The following is a 16655-nucleotide window of genomic DNA, read 5'->3' on the forward strand; positions in this document are numbered from 1 at the left end:
TAATGGATTGGACAGTTGGTTGTTTAAAATCCGTTCCATCACCTTACAAAGTACTGAGGTGATAGCTATTGGCCGATAATTTGCCGGGTCAGACCGATCCCCTTTTTTGGGAACCGCTTGCACATTAGCTCTTCTCCAAGCCTCCGGCACACATCCCGAAGAGAGAGAAAGTTGGAACAGGCGCGTTAACACAGGAGACAGCTCCGCTGCGCACTTCTTCAGCACTATGGCTGGTATTCCATCGGGACCGCTGGCTTTCCGTACATCAAGTGATTGCAGCTCCGCACGCACATCATGTTGCCTGATTTTAATGTCAGGCATCGTATGGCCACATGAAGGTATTGTAGGTGGCAGCGCACTACAATCATCGATGACGGAACTGTCGGCAAAGAGTTTAGCCAGGAGATCAGCTTGCTCTTGCGGACTGTGAGCTAGCGATCCGTCCGGATTTCTGAGCGGTGGCAGCGAAGGTTGGCAGAAATTGTTTTGCACAGACTTGGTCAGACGCCAGAAGCTACGGAAGCCCCTAGGATGCGAAACAAGGTCATGACCAATCTGTTCAATGCGCTGTGCATCCGCTCTCGTGTATGCCTTTCTACAGGACTTGGAATTTTTATTATAGTTTGCTTTCAGTGAGTCAAAGTTAGATGCCCCGCTAATGCAGCCGTTGATCCACTTGCGATATGCCGCCTGCTTAGATGATACAGCATCGGCACATTCACGAGTGAACCAACGGTTACGCGTACTCCTACTGACGAGATCTGAGCTAGGAATGTAATATTCCATTCCCAACATGATCTCGTCAGCAACAGCAGCGGCACCAGCTGTCGGGTCATTCCCACTGAAGCAACGTTCCTTCCAAGGGACCGACGCATAGTAATCGCGCATACCGTCCCAATCCGCCGACTTATAGTGCCAAACGCGACGTTTGCATACCGCTAGTGGCGGCAGCTTGGCCTGTGGCACTCTGGTAGATATAAGGCTGCGATCCGAAGAGCCAAGAGGAGCCTGAACTACAACCTGATATTCCACCGGGTGAGAAGTCAGCAGAAGGTCCAGTAGAGAAGGTGCTTGCCCATCAATGTCTGGGATCCTGGTGGGCTAATCAACCAGTTGGGTCAAATTGACATTTTTGCGAATAAAAAGTGTCCCTCAAAATATATGAAAATTAAATGGAGCTGCTGGGGTTACAGGTTGAATTACATTCGCCTTTAACGGAGTTATATTTAAATACCAATCAATAAAAGCATAAATGTTAAACCCTCTAGTTAAAGTAGCTCAATTCTAGTAATACATGAAACCCTGATTTGATTCATTTTGGTTAAACTTTGGTTTACGTAAATGATATTTGTTATTTAATACTTCAACATTCCTGATTATATAACGTAAATTAAGATTCTAATAACTAAGAAAGAAACTAAGATTCTTTGTTTATGTTCCATACCTACCTACTCATTGTTTATAGTTTTATACTTCTATAAGCTGACAGATAATCGCAGACTATTTATTTGACCACAGAATACATAATAACCAATGGTTAGGTACACAATAATAAAACACGTCATGATTGACATTGGCGAATGATTCGCATAATCAATTAATGTTTTTTTATTTAATATAATATTTTCGAGTCTTAACTTACTCACTGAAAACAAATTTTAGCTTCCGCACTTTCTTTCCATACAAATTTTAACTATGTTTATTCTTTTAGTCTTACCATCTTCCGTACGCACATGTTTTTGAATTATTGAAAGAGCTATAACGTTACTTCTTCACGAATTAATATAGACGTATAAGTATGTTACGGAAAATAAATCGATTTAACAAAACAAACGATACTTATATTATTGTTTAGTCTAATGAAATGTTGCTATCGCTATTTGCTAATGTCAACATTTGTCAACACTAAAATGGCAGCTTGATGGCGTCTTTTGTAAAACTAGACATTCTTGTTGCATTTATTACTAAAATAAAAATGAAAGATAGTTTAACTTAAGTTTTGGACATTAAATGTATTTTTAAATATTTACATTATCGTTTTAAATTTATTAAATGTCAAACAATGTGTGGTATATATGTTATGTTTTAAAGAAATATTATAGCTTAGAAGTTCTAATGTTTTCTAACTCTATCATACAGTGTTCGTGTTTGATACCGCGAATTTGTAACTTATTTGAATTTCATTTATAAGTGATTACCTAATTAATAATTGTAAATTAATAATGGAGGATATAAAAGTATGCAGAATATGTCTTTTAATGGATGTAAAAATGTATAATTTACAATCCTACTCATTGGAAACTTATTACGAAGTTTTAGTAGGTAGTAATGTAAGTATTAATTTCAGATTTAATTTTAATAAATAATAATGTTGTATTAAAGTATTTATGATTATGATAATTTTATCGTAAATTTTAATTTCAGACTGAAATTGTAGATCTGCCAAAATATATATGCTATGAATGTACTGCACAATTAAAAAAGTTTTATTTATTTCGGGAGAGATGTTTGCGAGGGCAAGCGACATTAATAGGCTTATTGCACTCATGTGAAAAGGTAAGGTGTGACTAGGTTGTACTATTATTAATGACTAATATAAGGTAAGTTACAGTGGTAGTAATTGTTAATTCTAGGTCCTGCCAGGCTTGATAATTTGTATTACTGTGGTCCAGTTTGTCTTACTGTATTAAATTATAAAAAAAAAATCTGTATATTTCTGTAAGTCTTTAATTTCATGTTTATAAGACAAGTAACCATCTCATGTGTAGTTATCATTTAAATGTTAAAAAAATATCTACTATTTTATTGTACATTGACAATATATGGGCCTAGCTTATAAATTTTGCCTAGTGGCTGTTAAGTTACTTTCGCTCTTTCAGTAATTATTGATTTGACATTTAAAAGAAGAAGACAAATTATTGTTTAAGTAACCACCTACTAAACAACATTTATAAATAAAGCAATATATGTTTTTTTTATAGAATAGGAAGGCAGACGAGCATATATGCCACCTGATGGTAAATGGTCACCAATGCCACCAACCTTGGGAACTAAGATGTTATGTCCCTTGTGCCTGTAATTACACTGACTCACTCACCCTTTAAACCGGAACACAACAACACCAAGTACTGCTGTTTTGTGGTAGAATATCTGATGAGTAGGTGGTACCTACCTAGACGAGCTTACACAAGGCCCTACCACCATTATCTTATATATTACATTTCTGTTTTCAAGCTTATTTACCAGTGGCATGTTGATAGTTCAATTAAAATTAAGTAATTAGTTAAATATACTATTAGATGATTTTAACTCGTTATATATATGAATATACATATGTACAATAATATATTAAGTTGTACCAGGTCACACATGTTTACAAGTCACTTGCAATGAAAATACTTCTTGGAGTTCATTTGTAGAGAATTATCCATTGTTGTCTAAAGAGTTTTATCGCCAATTAACTCTTACTTACATTATCAATGGTCATCTTTAATTTGTCTACAAAGCATGAAATAACGCTGTTATCAATTAATTACAGATTACTAGTGTTGTTATAAAGAACATAGACAAAGATGTATTCCGTTTGTCTTCAAATTTAGCATTTAGCCAAGTAAAGTGCATGAATATAACATCTGATCAAGATATAGTTATAAATAATGAAATTAAAACTGAACCATTTGAAGTGGTTGATGATGGAGATTATTTTGATGACAAAGATAACATTAAGAGGGAAAACAGCTGTGATGATCTATCTTTACTATCAAGTGTTGATAAAGGATTATCAAGTGATGATGATGAACCACTGTCTTTGCATAAAGAGAAAAAAAAAGAAATGAAAAGAAGAAAAAAACATGACATAGAAAAAGCAATTAAAATTGATACGGACAATGTGTCAGAAAAATCAGAGTCAGAAGTAAGTGATAAATGACCGATCGCTGCAGTAATTATTTGAGTGCACTGCAGCACCCGCTTGTGCAATCAAATGATGAATAGTTGAATTTAGCTATATATTGAGCCATAGATAATTTAATTTCTTAAAATGTTAATGTTAGATTGTTTTTCTAATTGTAGTGTTATATTTATTTATAAAATATGATATAAATAATTACATACATATATTGTTAAGCAAGAACCCTGAAGGCACTTTTGAATCTTATTTTAGAAAAAAATTGCAAAGCTATGGCTACTTATGATAACAAACCTATAAAAAACCCGTATTTTATGTATTTATCATGTACAATTAAAATTATTTTTAACCTTGCAGACAACCAACCCTAGTAAAGTATCTCAAGATAGTGTTATGATTGAAGTCAAACCAAAGCGTGGGAGACCCAGGAAGACCGAACAAAAAACTTTCAAAATAAGAACAACAGCAACCAAGCAACGCCGCACCAACAACACTGGAGGTGTTGTTGAAGAGGACTTTGATCTGGAGAACTATTGTGATATTATTACATTAACGGTAATCATTTAGGTTATATACCTATTTAATTTTTATCATATTTAATTTGTGAGCCCATAAGAAGATGGTTTATCTAGAGCTTAAGTGTTTTGCACTTGATTGCTTGTGTTATCATTTTGTTTATGTCTTCTTCATGTGGCAGTTGTACGGTTCCTGGGCTCTTGTTGGTTGTGCCATTTTTTTTTTAAATATTATAAGCCATGCCTATTTTTCAAGGAATTCTTATTTACTCCTCCGGTTAATTGTAAAGCTTGCTTTAGGAGTGGTGACGACAATAGTCCAAGGGGTCAGGATCGAACCCGCAATTTTACACCGCTAGGCGGGTTCGTGAACACGTATATAAAATATAATATAACCTAACTAACCATTTACATCCGTCAATCTACAGGTAGAACAACAGAAGGAGGAGATCAAACAGCGTCAGAGCTCTTCGAATTATCTGAACGCGATATTCCAGTGCAAGTTGTGCTTCAAGGGTTTCATCGACGCGCAGGCGTGGAAGCACCACGTCAGCAAACATGAGCCGGTACCGATCCGACATTATTTCGACTACTCTTAGGTGTACATAAAAAGTCTGCTTATCAGTTTTTTTTTAATACAATAGGAAGGCGGACGAGCATATGGGCCAGCTGATGGTAAGTGGTCACCAACGCCCTTAGACATTGGCATTGTAACAAATGTTTACCATCGCTTACATCACCAATGCGCCACCAACCTTGGGAACTAAGATGTTATGTCCCTTGTGCCTGTAATTACACTGGCTCACTCACCCTTCAAACCGGAACACAACAATACCAAGTACTGCTGTTTTGCGGTAGAATATCTGATGAGTGGGTGGTACCTACCCAGACGAGCTTGCAAAAAGCTCTACCACCAGTAAAATCAGTTTGTTCAAATCAAGAATAACCACTGGAAGGATCGTAGATCTCATTGTTTTCCTTACAAAAAATTACTTGTAAGTTAATTTTAAAGTAAACGGTGCACTGTAAGCTTACGCCTTTCTCCTCCATTTAAGGGAAAAGCTTGGAGCTTATCCAAATACTCTGTTCCTATACAGGTTGGTGGATATACATACATGTGGCAGTTTTCTTATTGGACACAGGTCACCTTACGATTTTTCCCATCACCTTCGAGCATTAGATGAACTAAATGAGCAAATTAAACACATGAGTTCAGTCATGTCTGAATCTGCAATCTCGGCTCTCGGCTTAATTGAATGAACGATATTAATTCCAGAGTGCAGGCGACTTGGAGTGCCAGATCTGCAAGTTCAGATTCAAAACGAAGCGAATACTCCAGAAGCACAGTTCGAATCACGAGAAGAAATATGCATGCAAGTCTTGTACGTACGTCTCTAAATCTGGGTAAGGAATTTTTTGTTTACATCCGTAACCGTAACAGCCTGTGAATGTCCCACTGCTGGGCTAAGGCCTCCTCTCCTCTTTTTGAGGAGAAGGTTTGGAGCTTATTCCACCACGCTGCTCCAATGCGGGTTGGTAGAATTCACATGTGGCAGAATTTCAGTGAAATTAGACACGTGCAGGTTTCCTCACGATGTTTTCCTTCACCGTAAAGCACGAGATGAATTATAATCACAAATTAAGTACATGAAAATTCAGAGATGCTTGCCCGGGTTTGAACCCACGATCATCGGTTAAGATTCACGCGTTCTTACCACCGGGCCATCTCGGCTGTTTGTTTACATATTGTTAGTTACCTGTTAAAGATAGTAGAAGTCATCTTAGTATTTATGATAGTATATACATAATATATTTATATGTTTTTTATAAAGTTTCAGGAATATATTAAATCATTAAAAATTACTAAATTGTCTATGGTTTCATCTTATTATCTTTGATCTGTACTGTCATATGCTATATTGAGTATGCCACAAGGCTACGTGAGAATAAGGTTTTTGCCGGATAATTGTAACAATTAACAAGTAAAAAGGGAATAGTTAAATAATAAAGACAAAAGACGTATAGTGACAACACAGTGGAAAAAAATACAGAGGGATGTTTATAGTTTTTTTTCAACGTTGATCGAAATTTTACTGGTGGTAGGGCTTTGTGCAAGCTCGTCTGGGTAGGTACCACCCACTCATCAGATATTCTACCGCAAAACAGCAATACTTGATATTGTTGTGTTCCGGTTTGAAGGGTGAGTGAGCCAGTGTAATTACAGGCACAAGGGACATAAAATCTTAGTTCCCAAGGTTGGTGGCGCATTGGATATGTAAGCGGTGGTTGACATTTCTTACAATGCCAATGTCTAAGGGCGTTGGTGACCACTTACCATCAGGTGGCCCATATGCTCGTCCGCCGTCCTATTCTATAAAAAAAAAAAAGAATTAGTTTGATGTAAAGGGAAAAGCTGCTGGGCTTACGGTTTGCTCGACTTAATATCAAATCGAACAGAAAAAAGCAGTAACTTTGCTGGCTCTCCAGATTTATAGGCCAGCTACTTGACCAATGAGGCAGTTCTATAATGTTATATATGTTCTAAAAATTGTTCTATAAATACATCATATAATATTCCAAATTCAAAATGGCATCTTCGAACATATTTTCATTTACAAAATATGCAATCTTAGGATATTTAAGGTCATTCAGACCGATTTCGGCCACGGCGGGCAATCTCAAGAGAGTTTAGCCAACTGCGTAGGAGATATTATAGTGCACAAGTGTGTGCGCAAACAGATGGACTCTATTCCGTAACTTTTATAAACCGATGGGACCGGAAAGAGTTCAGGCGCAGGATCAACGGCTTTACGTGCTTTCCGAGGCACGGGAGTGTACACACTTCCAACTTCCAGAGGCTGCTACTGAGCCTACTAATAACTTTTTATTGGCCCGACCTGGGAATTAAACCCAGGACCTCCGGGTCAGCGGCCTTATATCTAGCCACTAGACCAACGAGGTAGTCAGAATTTATACTAACAATAGTATCAGTTACATGAGTAAGAACGTTTCTTTTTCTCCTTTCCTCATATAGGACTCAAGCAAGACAACATCAGATGTGGCATAAAGGTGTCACGTACAAATGCCAACACTGCGATGAAGTATTGACGTGAGTATATGATATATTTTTTTGCGTATTATTTTATATAATAATATCCGTTCGTATCAGCAACAAGTGATCAGAGTGCTAAGTTGCTTTGCGGTTGTATAGTTAATCATTTATTTAGCTCTTTCTATCCTTAATGATTTGACATTCGAAAGACGAAGACACAGCATTGTTTGAATAATTAACACCAACAACGTTTATAAGTAAGGCAGTATGTTGATAAATAACTATTGGTTTTTTAAACTTAAAATTTCGAAATAATTTTTCAAAACATATAAAATTCGAACTTCTTACTGTTAAATTGTATTGTGATTGATTGCGGCCCGCAGTAAATGGACGTCGTACTTGTCGCACGTGCGCATGAAGCACCCGTCGGAGTTCATCTGCGGGGTGTGCGGGTACTCCTTCGTCAGCAAGCTGGGCCTCGCCATGCACAAGACCATGATGCACAAGGCCACTGTCGTGAGTACACTTTCCACTATCAGACCATAAGCAGCTACTGAGGTTTTTACAAAAAAAAAAAAACAATTATAATATACCCAGACTCAGGACAAACAAACATGTTCATGCACACAAATGTCTGTCCTGGGTGGGAATCGAACCCACAACCTTCGGCATGAAAGGCAAGTATCTACCAACCACGCCAACCGGCTCGTCAAATATATATATATATTTAAGTGATATAAAAAAAATATCAGGAAAAAGAAAAAACGAAGGATGAAAAGGACGACATGCCGTACTGCCCGCAGTGCGACGTGAAGTTCGTGTCGATGGAGGCGTACAAGCGACATATGGTCACGTCGGTCAAGCACACGCAGAGCACTGACTTCAAGTGAGTTGAGCGTTTACATTTAAAACTTGCGCTGCTTAGTATTGGAGGGGGGAGGAGGTCAAACTGAGGAATCGAACCCGGGCAACTAGAAAATGTACTGTTGTTGCTGGACATAAGTCTCCTTTTTGGTTATGGAGATTTGGAGCTTATATATGAATGAGAGTCAGCCATACTCGGGTTGCCTCGCGAAGTTTTTTTTCATCGCTTAACACGATATGAGTCATATACTCAACTCCTAAGATAAAAAATACCGTTTTTTTATTATCCTATACTGAGCTTGGATTAATATTTGTAAAATAATTTTAAAACGTCAAAAGGGAGAAAATATAAAAAAGTCTAAAAAATGTGTGATGACGTCACATTAACGGCGGTTGAATGAGGTAGTGGTCTTTGCCCGACTTGCATTAGAAATAATTAATAAACATAAAAAAAATCACTAACGTCGTTTTATTGTAAACAAAAATACGACTTTTATTTTTTTATCAAGTATCAACTCGGTTTATTTAATTACAAATTGAGATAGATCCAGTGATGAGTACACCTATTAAGTAACAGCCTGTTAATGTCCTACTGCTGGGCTAAGGCCTCCTCTCCCTTTTGAGGAGACGGTTTGGAGCTTATTCCACCACGCTGCTCAAATGCGGGTTGGTAGAATACACATGTGGCAGAATTTCAATGAAATCAGACACATGCAGGTTTCCTCACGATGTTTTCCTTCACAGTCAAGCACGAGATGAATTATAAACACAAACTAAGCACGTGAAAATTCAGCGGTGCTTGCCCGGGTTTGAATCCACGATCATCGGTTAAGATTCGCGCGTTCTAACCACTAGGCCATCTCGGCTTCTGATGAGTACACGCTATTGAAAAATTTCAAATCTGCCTACCTATTCTAAAAAAAAAGATGGTTAACATTTCTTACAATGCCAATGTCTATGGGCGTTGGTGACCACTTATCCTCGGGTGGCCCATATGCTCATTCGCCTACTTATCCCTTTGATATAACCTTTATTATAACCCGCACATGTCTGCACTTTGATTGAAACCGAACATATATATTTTTTTTGTAAATAAATGGAAAACACCTAGACTTAAGGCAAATACAAATGTTCATCACACAAACATTTGCCTTCCGCGGGAATCGAACTCACCATACTCGGCATTGCAGTCAGTTACACAGACCAATTGTGCAGTCAAAAAAATCGTATAAATAAAAAATATATAAAGTATTAAACTACTCCATAGATTCACTGTTCTAAAGCAAAAAATTGTTGGCCAAACATTGGCGAATATTGGCGCGTGGGTTGGGTAAAAAGTAAATAATTGTCGTTTCATTAAAATAGTTGGGTATTTTATTATCACGTCGGTGTCACCAATTATCGCACGGAATGGGGAATAATAAATAACTAGTTGATTGACGACCATTTATTCCGCAGTACAGCGATACACTCACTACCGACTAATATTAATTTATAATATGTTTAGCTTTCACGAATAAAGATTGTTGTAGTTGAGTCTTTTTGGTTATAATTATATTAATAAGTCTATAATTTACAACAAAGATTAATCAAACAGATATGTTAAAATTCAAAATGTTAATGCCTATGTGCATACGGCACATTTATATTAAAACAGCATTTAGTTACCGAAAGTATGATATTCTGTCCCGATACATTTATCTGTACAGTTTTTGAACATACACTGAGGCATTGTGGCACGTTAGCACGTTGGCACGTTGGCGCAATCGAAAGTGAAAACCACAAACAAATAAGACCTCACTTTCAAGTGAGGGGTTGGCCTTTTTTGAGACTCTAATCTAACCGGTCATCTAGTGGTGTTGTTGGTCGAAGATACTAAGCCTATAAAGTTAACAACAACAGTTAGACAACTCAAAGTTTAAGATGGCGGTATGGCGCCAATTGCACAAGGCAAATTAAATGACAACGTTTGTCTATTTTTTTGCATATCAAAGGTGCTTACAATAAAAAAAAATTTAAGTAGAATTTCAGAAACAGAAAAATATGTCCACGAGTCCCATCATGTTATATCTAGATTCAAAATATGTAATAATATATGTTGAAAAAATGAAATGTCAGTCGTTATAAAAGAGTAACGGCCGAGTGTCCTGCGTAATTCATGGTAGTGGTGTATCGGTTGCAGCTCGGGCTGTCGCGTGTGCGGCGAGTCGTTCCCGGACGCGGAGGCGCTGCGCGTGCACCACCGGCGGCAGCACGCGCGAGCGCGCCCGCGCAACTACGGCAAGGGCCGGCCCGCGCGCGCGCACTGGCCGGCGCGCTGCGACCACGTGCGTACACACACACGCACCGCACACACGCACGGCACACACGCACCGCACACACGCACGGCACACACGCACCGCACACACGCACGGCACACACGCACGGCACACACGCACCGCACACACGCATGGCACACACGCACCGCACACACGCACGGCACACACGCACCGCACACACGCACGGCACACACGCACCGCACACACGCACGGCACACACGCACCGCACACACGCACGGCACACACGCCGCGCACAGCCCGGGCCCGCGTGCGCGGCGAGTCGTTCCCGGACGCGGAGGCGCTGACACACCGCACGCACCGCACACACGCACCGCACACACGCACGGCACACACGCCGCGCACAGCCCGGGCCCGCGTGCGCGGCGAGTCGTTCCCGGACGCGGAGGCGCTGACACACCGCACGCACCGCACACACGCACCACACACACGCACCGCACACACGCACGGCACACACGCACCGCACACACGCACCGCACACACGCACGGCACACACGCCGCGCACAGCCCGGGCCCGCGTGCGCGGCGAGTCGTTCCCGGACGCGGAGGTGCTGACACACCGCACGCACCGCACACACGCACCGCACACACGCACGGCACACACGCCGCGCACAGCCCGGGCCCGCGTGCGCGGCGAGTCGTTCCCGGACGCGGAGGCGCTGACACACCGCACGCACCGCACACACGCACCGCACACACGCACCGCACACACGCACCGCACACACGCACGGCACACACGCACCGCACACACGCACCGCACACACGCACGGCACACACGCACCGCACACACGCACCGCACACACGCACGGCACACACGCCGCGCACAGCCCGGGCCCGCGTGCGCGGCGAGTCGTTCCCGGACGCGGAGGTGCTGACACACCGCACGCACCGCACACACGCACCGCACACACGCACGGCACACACGCCGCGCACAGCCCGGGCCCGCGTGCGCGGCGAGTCGTTCCCGGACGCGGAGGCGCTGACACACCGCACGCACCGCACACACGCACCGCACACACGCACCGCACACACGCACCGCACACACGCACGGCACACACGCACCGCACACACGCACCGCACACACGCACGGCACACACGCCGCGCACAGCCCGGGCCCGCGTGCGCGGCGAGTCGTTCCCGGACGCGGAGGCGCTGACACACCGCACGCACCGCACACACGACTCGAAATCAAAATAAAAAAATATATTAAAATGTGGGAATAGAGAGTGAACATGTACTTTGGCACACACTTGTGCGCTATATCAGCTCCGGCGCAGGCCGGTCCCTGTAAAATGATTGCCGTGAACGAAATCGGTCAGGAAGACATCATATGAGACACATCCGATTTGATTGTCGAACTGTTTATTGTCGCAGTGCTCGGAGGAGATCCCGAACGCGCGCGAGTACTGGAACCACTTTCGACGCGTTCATCCCGACAAGAACTATCCCGTCCAAAAGGATTACATTTGTGACATCTGCGGAAAAGGCTTTCGGGTAAGTTAATATAATTATTTTGTAATATATTTTGTTCTTTAGACAAAAATTGTTCTCATCGACAAGCGAATTTCTCTTTAAATTCGCTTGTAATAAAATTGTGATAGGATTTTATGATTAAAGCGTCGAGCTGAATAGTCCAAAGATTAAAAGAATAATAACTCAATAAACATTTATTTATTTATTTAATCAAAGGAAGACAAATACAAAAATATTTATCACATTAAATATATATTAAATACTTTATACCAAATAGTAAAATAGTTTGTTTCCTTAATAAGGTTTTAAAATTATATATTAACATTAAATGCACATAGTTACAGTTTTCATTTTATTCAGCTTTTAAAATAGCAGACCGCAATTTTTTGTTAGGTCCCTCTGTGCTAAAAAGATAACTGCAATATTAATCTTTTGAGTATTATCAAAGAAAATACTACTTACTATTACAACTTAGTTTTGTGTTTTTCTGTACCCAGGGTAATGCATTCCTTGTGTACCACAAGAGGACCCACTTCGAAGAGCGAGCGTTTAAGTGTCCCCAGTGCCCAAAGGCATTCTTCAACCGGACAAACTTACAAATGCACGAAAAGACGCATTCGGAGCATCGTCCGCACCCGTGCTCCATGTGTTCGAAGGCTTTCAAGATGAAAGGTGCATTGGACAGGCATTTCAGGGTAAGCAGCTTACGATCGCCTATAGACCCAGAGCCGTTATCTTTATGTTCTACAATATAATGGTGTTTATTATTAATTGCCAGCTCTATACTGAAGGAGCTTTTTCGACCGGCTCGATCCTTTGGCTCTTGAAGGCTGGCTTGGCTTCGGAAGGCGGACGAGTATATTGGCCTACGCCGCCCATAGACATTGGCATTGTAAGAAATGTTAACCATCGCTTACATCACCAATGCGCCACCAACCTTGGAAGTTTAGATGTTATGTCCTTTGTGCCTGTAATTACACTGGCTCATTCACCCTTCAAACCGGAACACAACAATACCAATTACTGCTGTTTTGGGGTAGAATATCTGATGAGTGTGAGTTCACCAGCAAAATTTAGCATTCCACAACGGCGCAATTTTGTATGGCATTTTCTGCCTCGCTCGACCACTCTATGGACAGACAAAATTTTATTTTTTCAATCGTGTCTAAAATAAATAGAAAAGCCGATGTAAATATTATAAATTTGCCAACCCTATTGCAGAGCCACACGGGGGTGAAGCCATACGCGTGCGAAGTGTGCGGGAAAGCGTTCGCGCAGTCCAACAGCCGCAAGCTGCACGTGCGCACCGTGCACCTCAAGCAGCCGTCGCCCTACGTCAGCCGCTCGCGACTCGAGCGCCGCCACAAGCCGCGCGACCAGCCCGCCGCGCAGTTCCTCTACTAGAGCACCACTCGCCTGCTCGCAAGGGACTCGGGGGATTTTTGAGGATTCACGAACTGAACTATTTTGAACGAAGATAATACTCTGGGTGTAATAGAAAAACTTAATTAAAGTGATTATTTGAGACGCATAAGCAACTCAACGAATGAGATAAAAGTTTTCTACTAGGAGAATAAATTGATTTCGATAAACCTTCCGAGAACTGCGGTTTAGGTTTCCGATTAAATTGCTCCGATTCTTAAATAATAATAAAAAAAAACGACAACATTAAAATATATTATACATAATAGTACATTACTAGTCAATAGGTACATAATTATATTTTCCGAAATGAAATGTTACAAATTATATACTTTTATTTTATAACAAATAAAGAAATCATGCACAAAGATGAAGGAAAACGCAAAATGTAGATAGCTAATAAGTTCTAACAATAAGATTTTGATGATGATGCTGTCCTGACGGATGTCGGCACGGCGGCTCATCTCAAGAGAGATTAGCTAACTGGGCACACATATTGTACAGAGTGTGCGCAAACACAGGTGCACTCTCACACTCATGATACAATAAGACGATAATCCGACAGTATCAGTAGAAGTCAGGTGTGTCCTACACTACAAGGGATGTCCAATTACATGTTTCCCAAAGTATGGAAGTGTCACGGTAGTATGCGCAAGCGATCCCGTGACGTCCCCTGACAAGACGGAGTGGGAACCGCTGGTTTTTTAGTGGGTATTCCGGCGCCTTCAGCGCCGGCGAGTCCCACATACCCCCCCATTTATCCCCCAAGTATTTCCCCCACCTCATGTGGGGGAAACACATAAACGTATTTTTCCAGCGAGAAAAAAAAAGGTATGGAAATGTACACACTTCCAGACTCCGGGCAGCTACTGAGAATTGTCGACGGAACAATTCAATATCTTTTTAATGGATTCTTCTGTCCCGACCTGAGTGCTATCAGTCTAGTGGCTAGATACAAGACAGCATCCCTGATCCCGAGGTCCTGGATATAGTAAGAATTTATATATTGCATGAGAAAATTGTGTATTAATTTAATGTTTTTTTTTTAAATTAAAATAATACTTTGTAATTGTATTATTTTTGCCTTTAAAACCAGTATTATACTTTAAGATATTTACATAAAATAATTTTAAGCTATAATAACTAGTTGAATATATAAATGTGATCATATAATGTTCATCCGTTAGTGATAAATAAATTATTTAATACCTTTTTGATTTGCCGTTTATTAATTGTTTTTTTTTCGTAATACAGCATTACTATCAGCAAATCAATACAGAATACAGATCTCGTATAACTCAGCTTTTTAATTAAGGGCACCTTATTCAAAACTGTATTTAATTAATTGCTGTTATTATCAATTTAGGATTTTTATATTAATTTTTGCCGTAACTGGAAGGTACATTTAAAATTCTCGTTTGAATTAAATGTCCTACTTCCTTTCTTATCATTCCATTTTTTATTATTTATACACAAGAAAAAAAATAAAGAAATAAATTATGTATGACTGCCGCCCAAAAAGATGCGTAGTGTTCATGTATATATGTGAGTTTCTTTATTCGACCATAACTTATAAATGCCTGAACAGATTTGGATGTACAGGGTATCCTTGAATCCTTGCAGCATCCTAATCATACTTTTTCGTATTTTTAATTACTATTAAATACTAATCGCTAGGCTAACAAACCAAAGATGTAAGCATAGTCTTTAATGCATGTGCAAAGGAGGAGGATTTGAGTACGACAGTAACAATAACAGTAACAGCCTGTTAATGTCCCACTGCTGGGCTAAGGCCTCCTCTCCCTTTTTTGAGGAGAAGGTTTGGAGCTTATTCCACCACGCTGCTCCAATGCGGGTTGATAGAATACACATGTGGCATAATTTCAATGAAATTAGACACATGCAGGTTTCCTCACGATGTTTTCCTTCACCGTCAAGCACGAGATGAATTATAAACACAAATTAAGCACAGGAAAATTCAGTGGTGCTTGCCCGGGTTTGAACCCACGATCATCGGTTAAGATTCACGCGTTCGAACCACTAGGCCATCTCGGCTTGTAAATAGCGTAACGATAAATAACGTGCACATTAAATACAATAATATCAATGTCCAATATATTATTGTTATATCAGTTTCTTTGAATTTTAATTATTATATTAGTTAAATTAATGAAAGGTTCATAATATTTTTATTTTTAGGAAGTCACATATATAGAATATTAAGTTCTAAGTCATAGTGTATGTAAATATAAATTATTTTTGTTCGTAAATCCTAGAATATCTACATTAACTAGCCCATAATCAGAGATACAACATTTGTTAATATTTTCATACAAAGAATAAATCACGATATCTTTTTATCTTTGTTCCAGTATTGTTATGGCAACCTCATTCATAATTTTCTGTTTGTAAATGTTCCTATACTTAAAAAATTCGAACAAACTAATTATTTTAAACTACATTTTTAGGTATTTTACCAACTATTGTCTTTGATGCCCTCTTGTGAATGATACCAACTTCGGGGTTTTCCTCCCAAATTTGGGGGAATCAAGATGTGCAATGAGTTTTTAGGGAGTCTATTATTAAAGTTTTTTTTTCCTTAAAAAAAACGCAAGACTATAAAATTTATATTAAACTGCGAACTCAACTAACAAACTAAACCAAATATAAACTCCAAGCGTGGCTATAAATGAAATATCAAAAAACTATAATATATTGAGATTGAAATAATAGCTTAACGGTCAGCTTGCTTGTACAACACGTAGGAGGCCCGGTGTTCGATTTCTGGTCACTGAATGAAAAAAAAAATCGTTTAATTTCATTATTATCATCATTAATATTATTAGGTCATTAATTAATGTATGTAAATGTGTAAAATGCACCTGAATAAAAACAACAGCAACTTTATACTTCTTGAATATATTTTTAATTTATACTTGAAATTACCTCTCAAACGGAGTGTACAACAAAATAATTAGGGGTTCTTAATCGACATTTAGGGAAATTTGAAGTTGGTCCTAGGGGGAACATTCTGTAGGAGTTGGCATCACTGCCTTGCTTATGATAGATATTTCACTCTTCGGTCA

General features: G+C 39.7%; 1 protein-coding gene across 1 annotated transcript; it reads left to right on the forward strand.

Moving 5' to 3' along the window:
- The first annotated feature begins 1940 nt into the window (after nucleotides 1–1940).
- On the forward strand, nucleotides 1941–14578 carry LOC126773221 (zinc finger protein 700-like). Its single transcript, XM_050493972.1, has 13 exons — nucleotides 1941–2330; nucleotides 2425–2556; nucleotides 3539–3913; nucleotides 4265–4462; nucleotides 4851–4988; nucleotides 5699–5826; nucleotides 7457–7531; nucleotides 7858–7990; nucleotides 8227–8360; nucleotides 10521–10665; nucleotides 12049–12168; nucleotides 12645–12842; nucleotides 13369–14578. The coding sequence occupies exons 1-13, from the start codon at nucleotides 2223–2225 to the stop codon at nucleotides 13549–13551; spliced, it is 2067 nt and encodes a 688-aa protein (XP_050349929.1). The 5' UTR covers nucleotides 1941–2222; the 3' UTR covers nucleotides 13552–14578.
- Nucleotides 14579–16655: the final 2077 nt, after the last annotated feature.

Source organism: Nymphalis io, chromosome 14, assembly GCF_905147045.1.
Source record: "Nymphalis io chromosome 14, ilAglIoxx1.1, whole genome shotgun sequence".
Classification (NCBI taxonomy): Eukaryota; Metazoa; Arthropoda; class Insecta; order Lepidoptera; family Nymphalidae; genus Nymphalis; species Nymphalis io.

Coding starts and splice junctions, on each gene's coding strand:
- LOC126773221 (XM_050493972.1), top strand. CDS start 2,223: ATGGAGGATATAAAAGTATGCAGAATATGTCTTTTAATGGATGTAAAA. Junction 2,331..2,424: donor AAGTTTTAGTAGGTAGTAAT/GTAAGTATTAAT, acceptor TTTTAATTTCAG/ACTGAAATTGTAGATCTGCC. Junction 10,666..12,048: donor GGCCGGCGCGCTGCGACCAC/GTGCGTACACAC, acceptor TTATTGTCGCAG/TGCTCGGAGGAGATCCCGAA.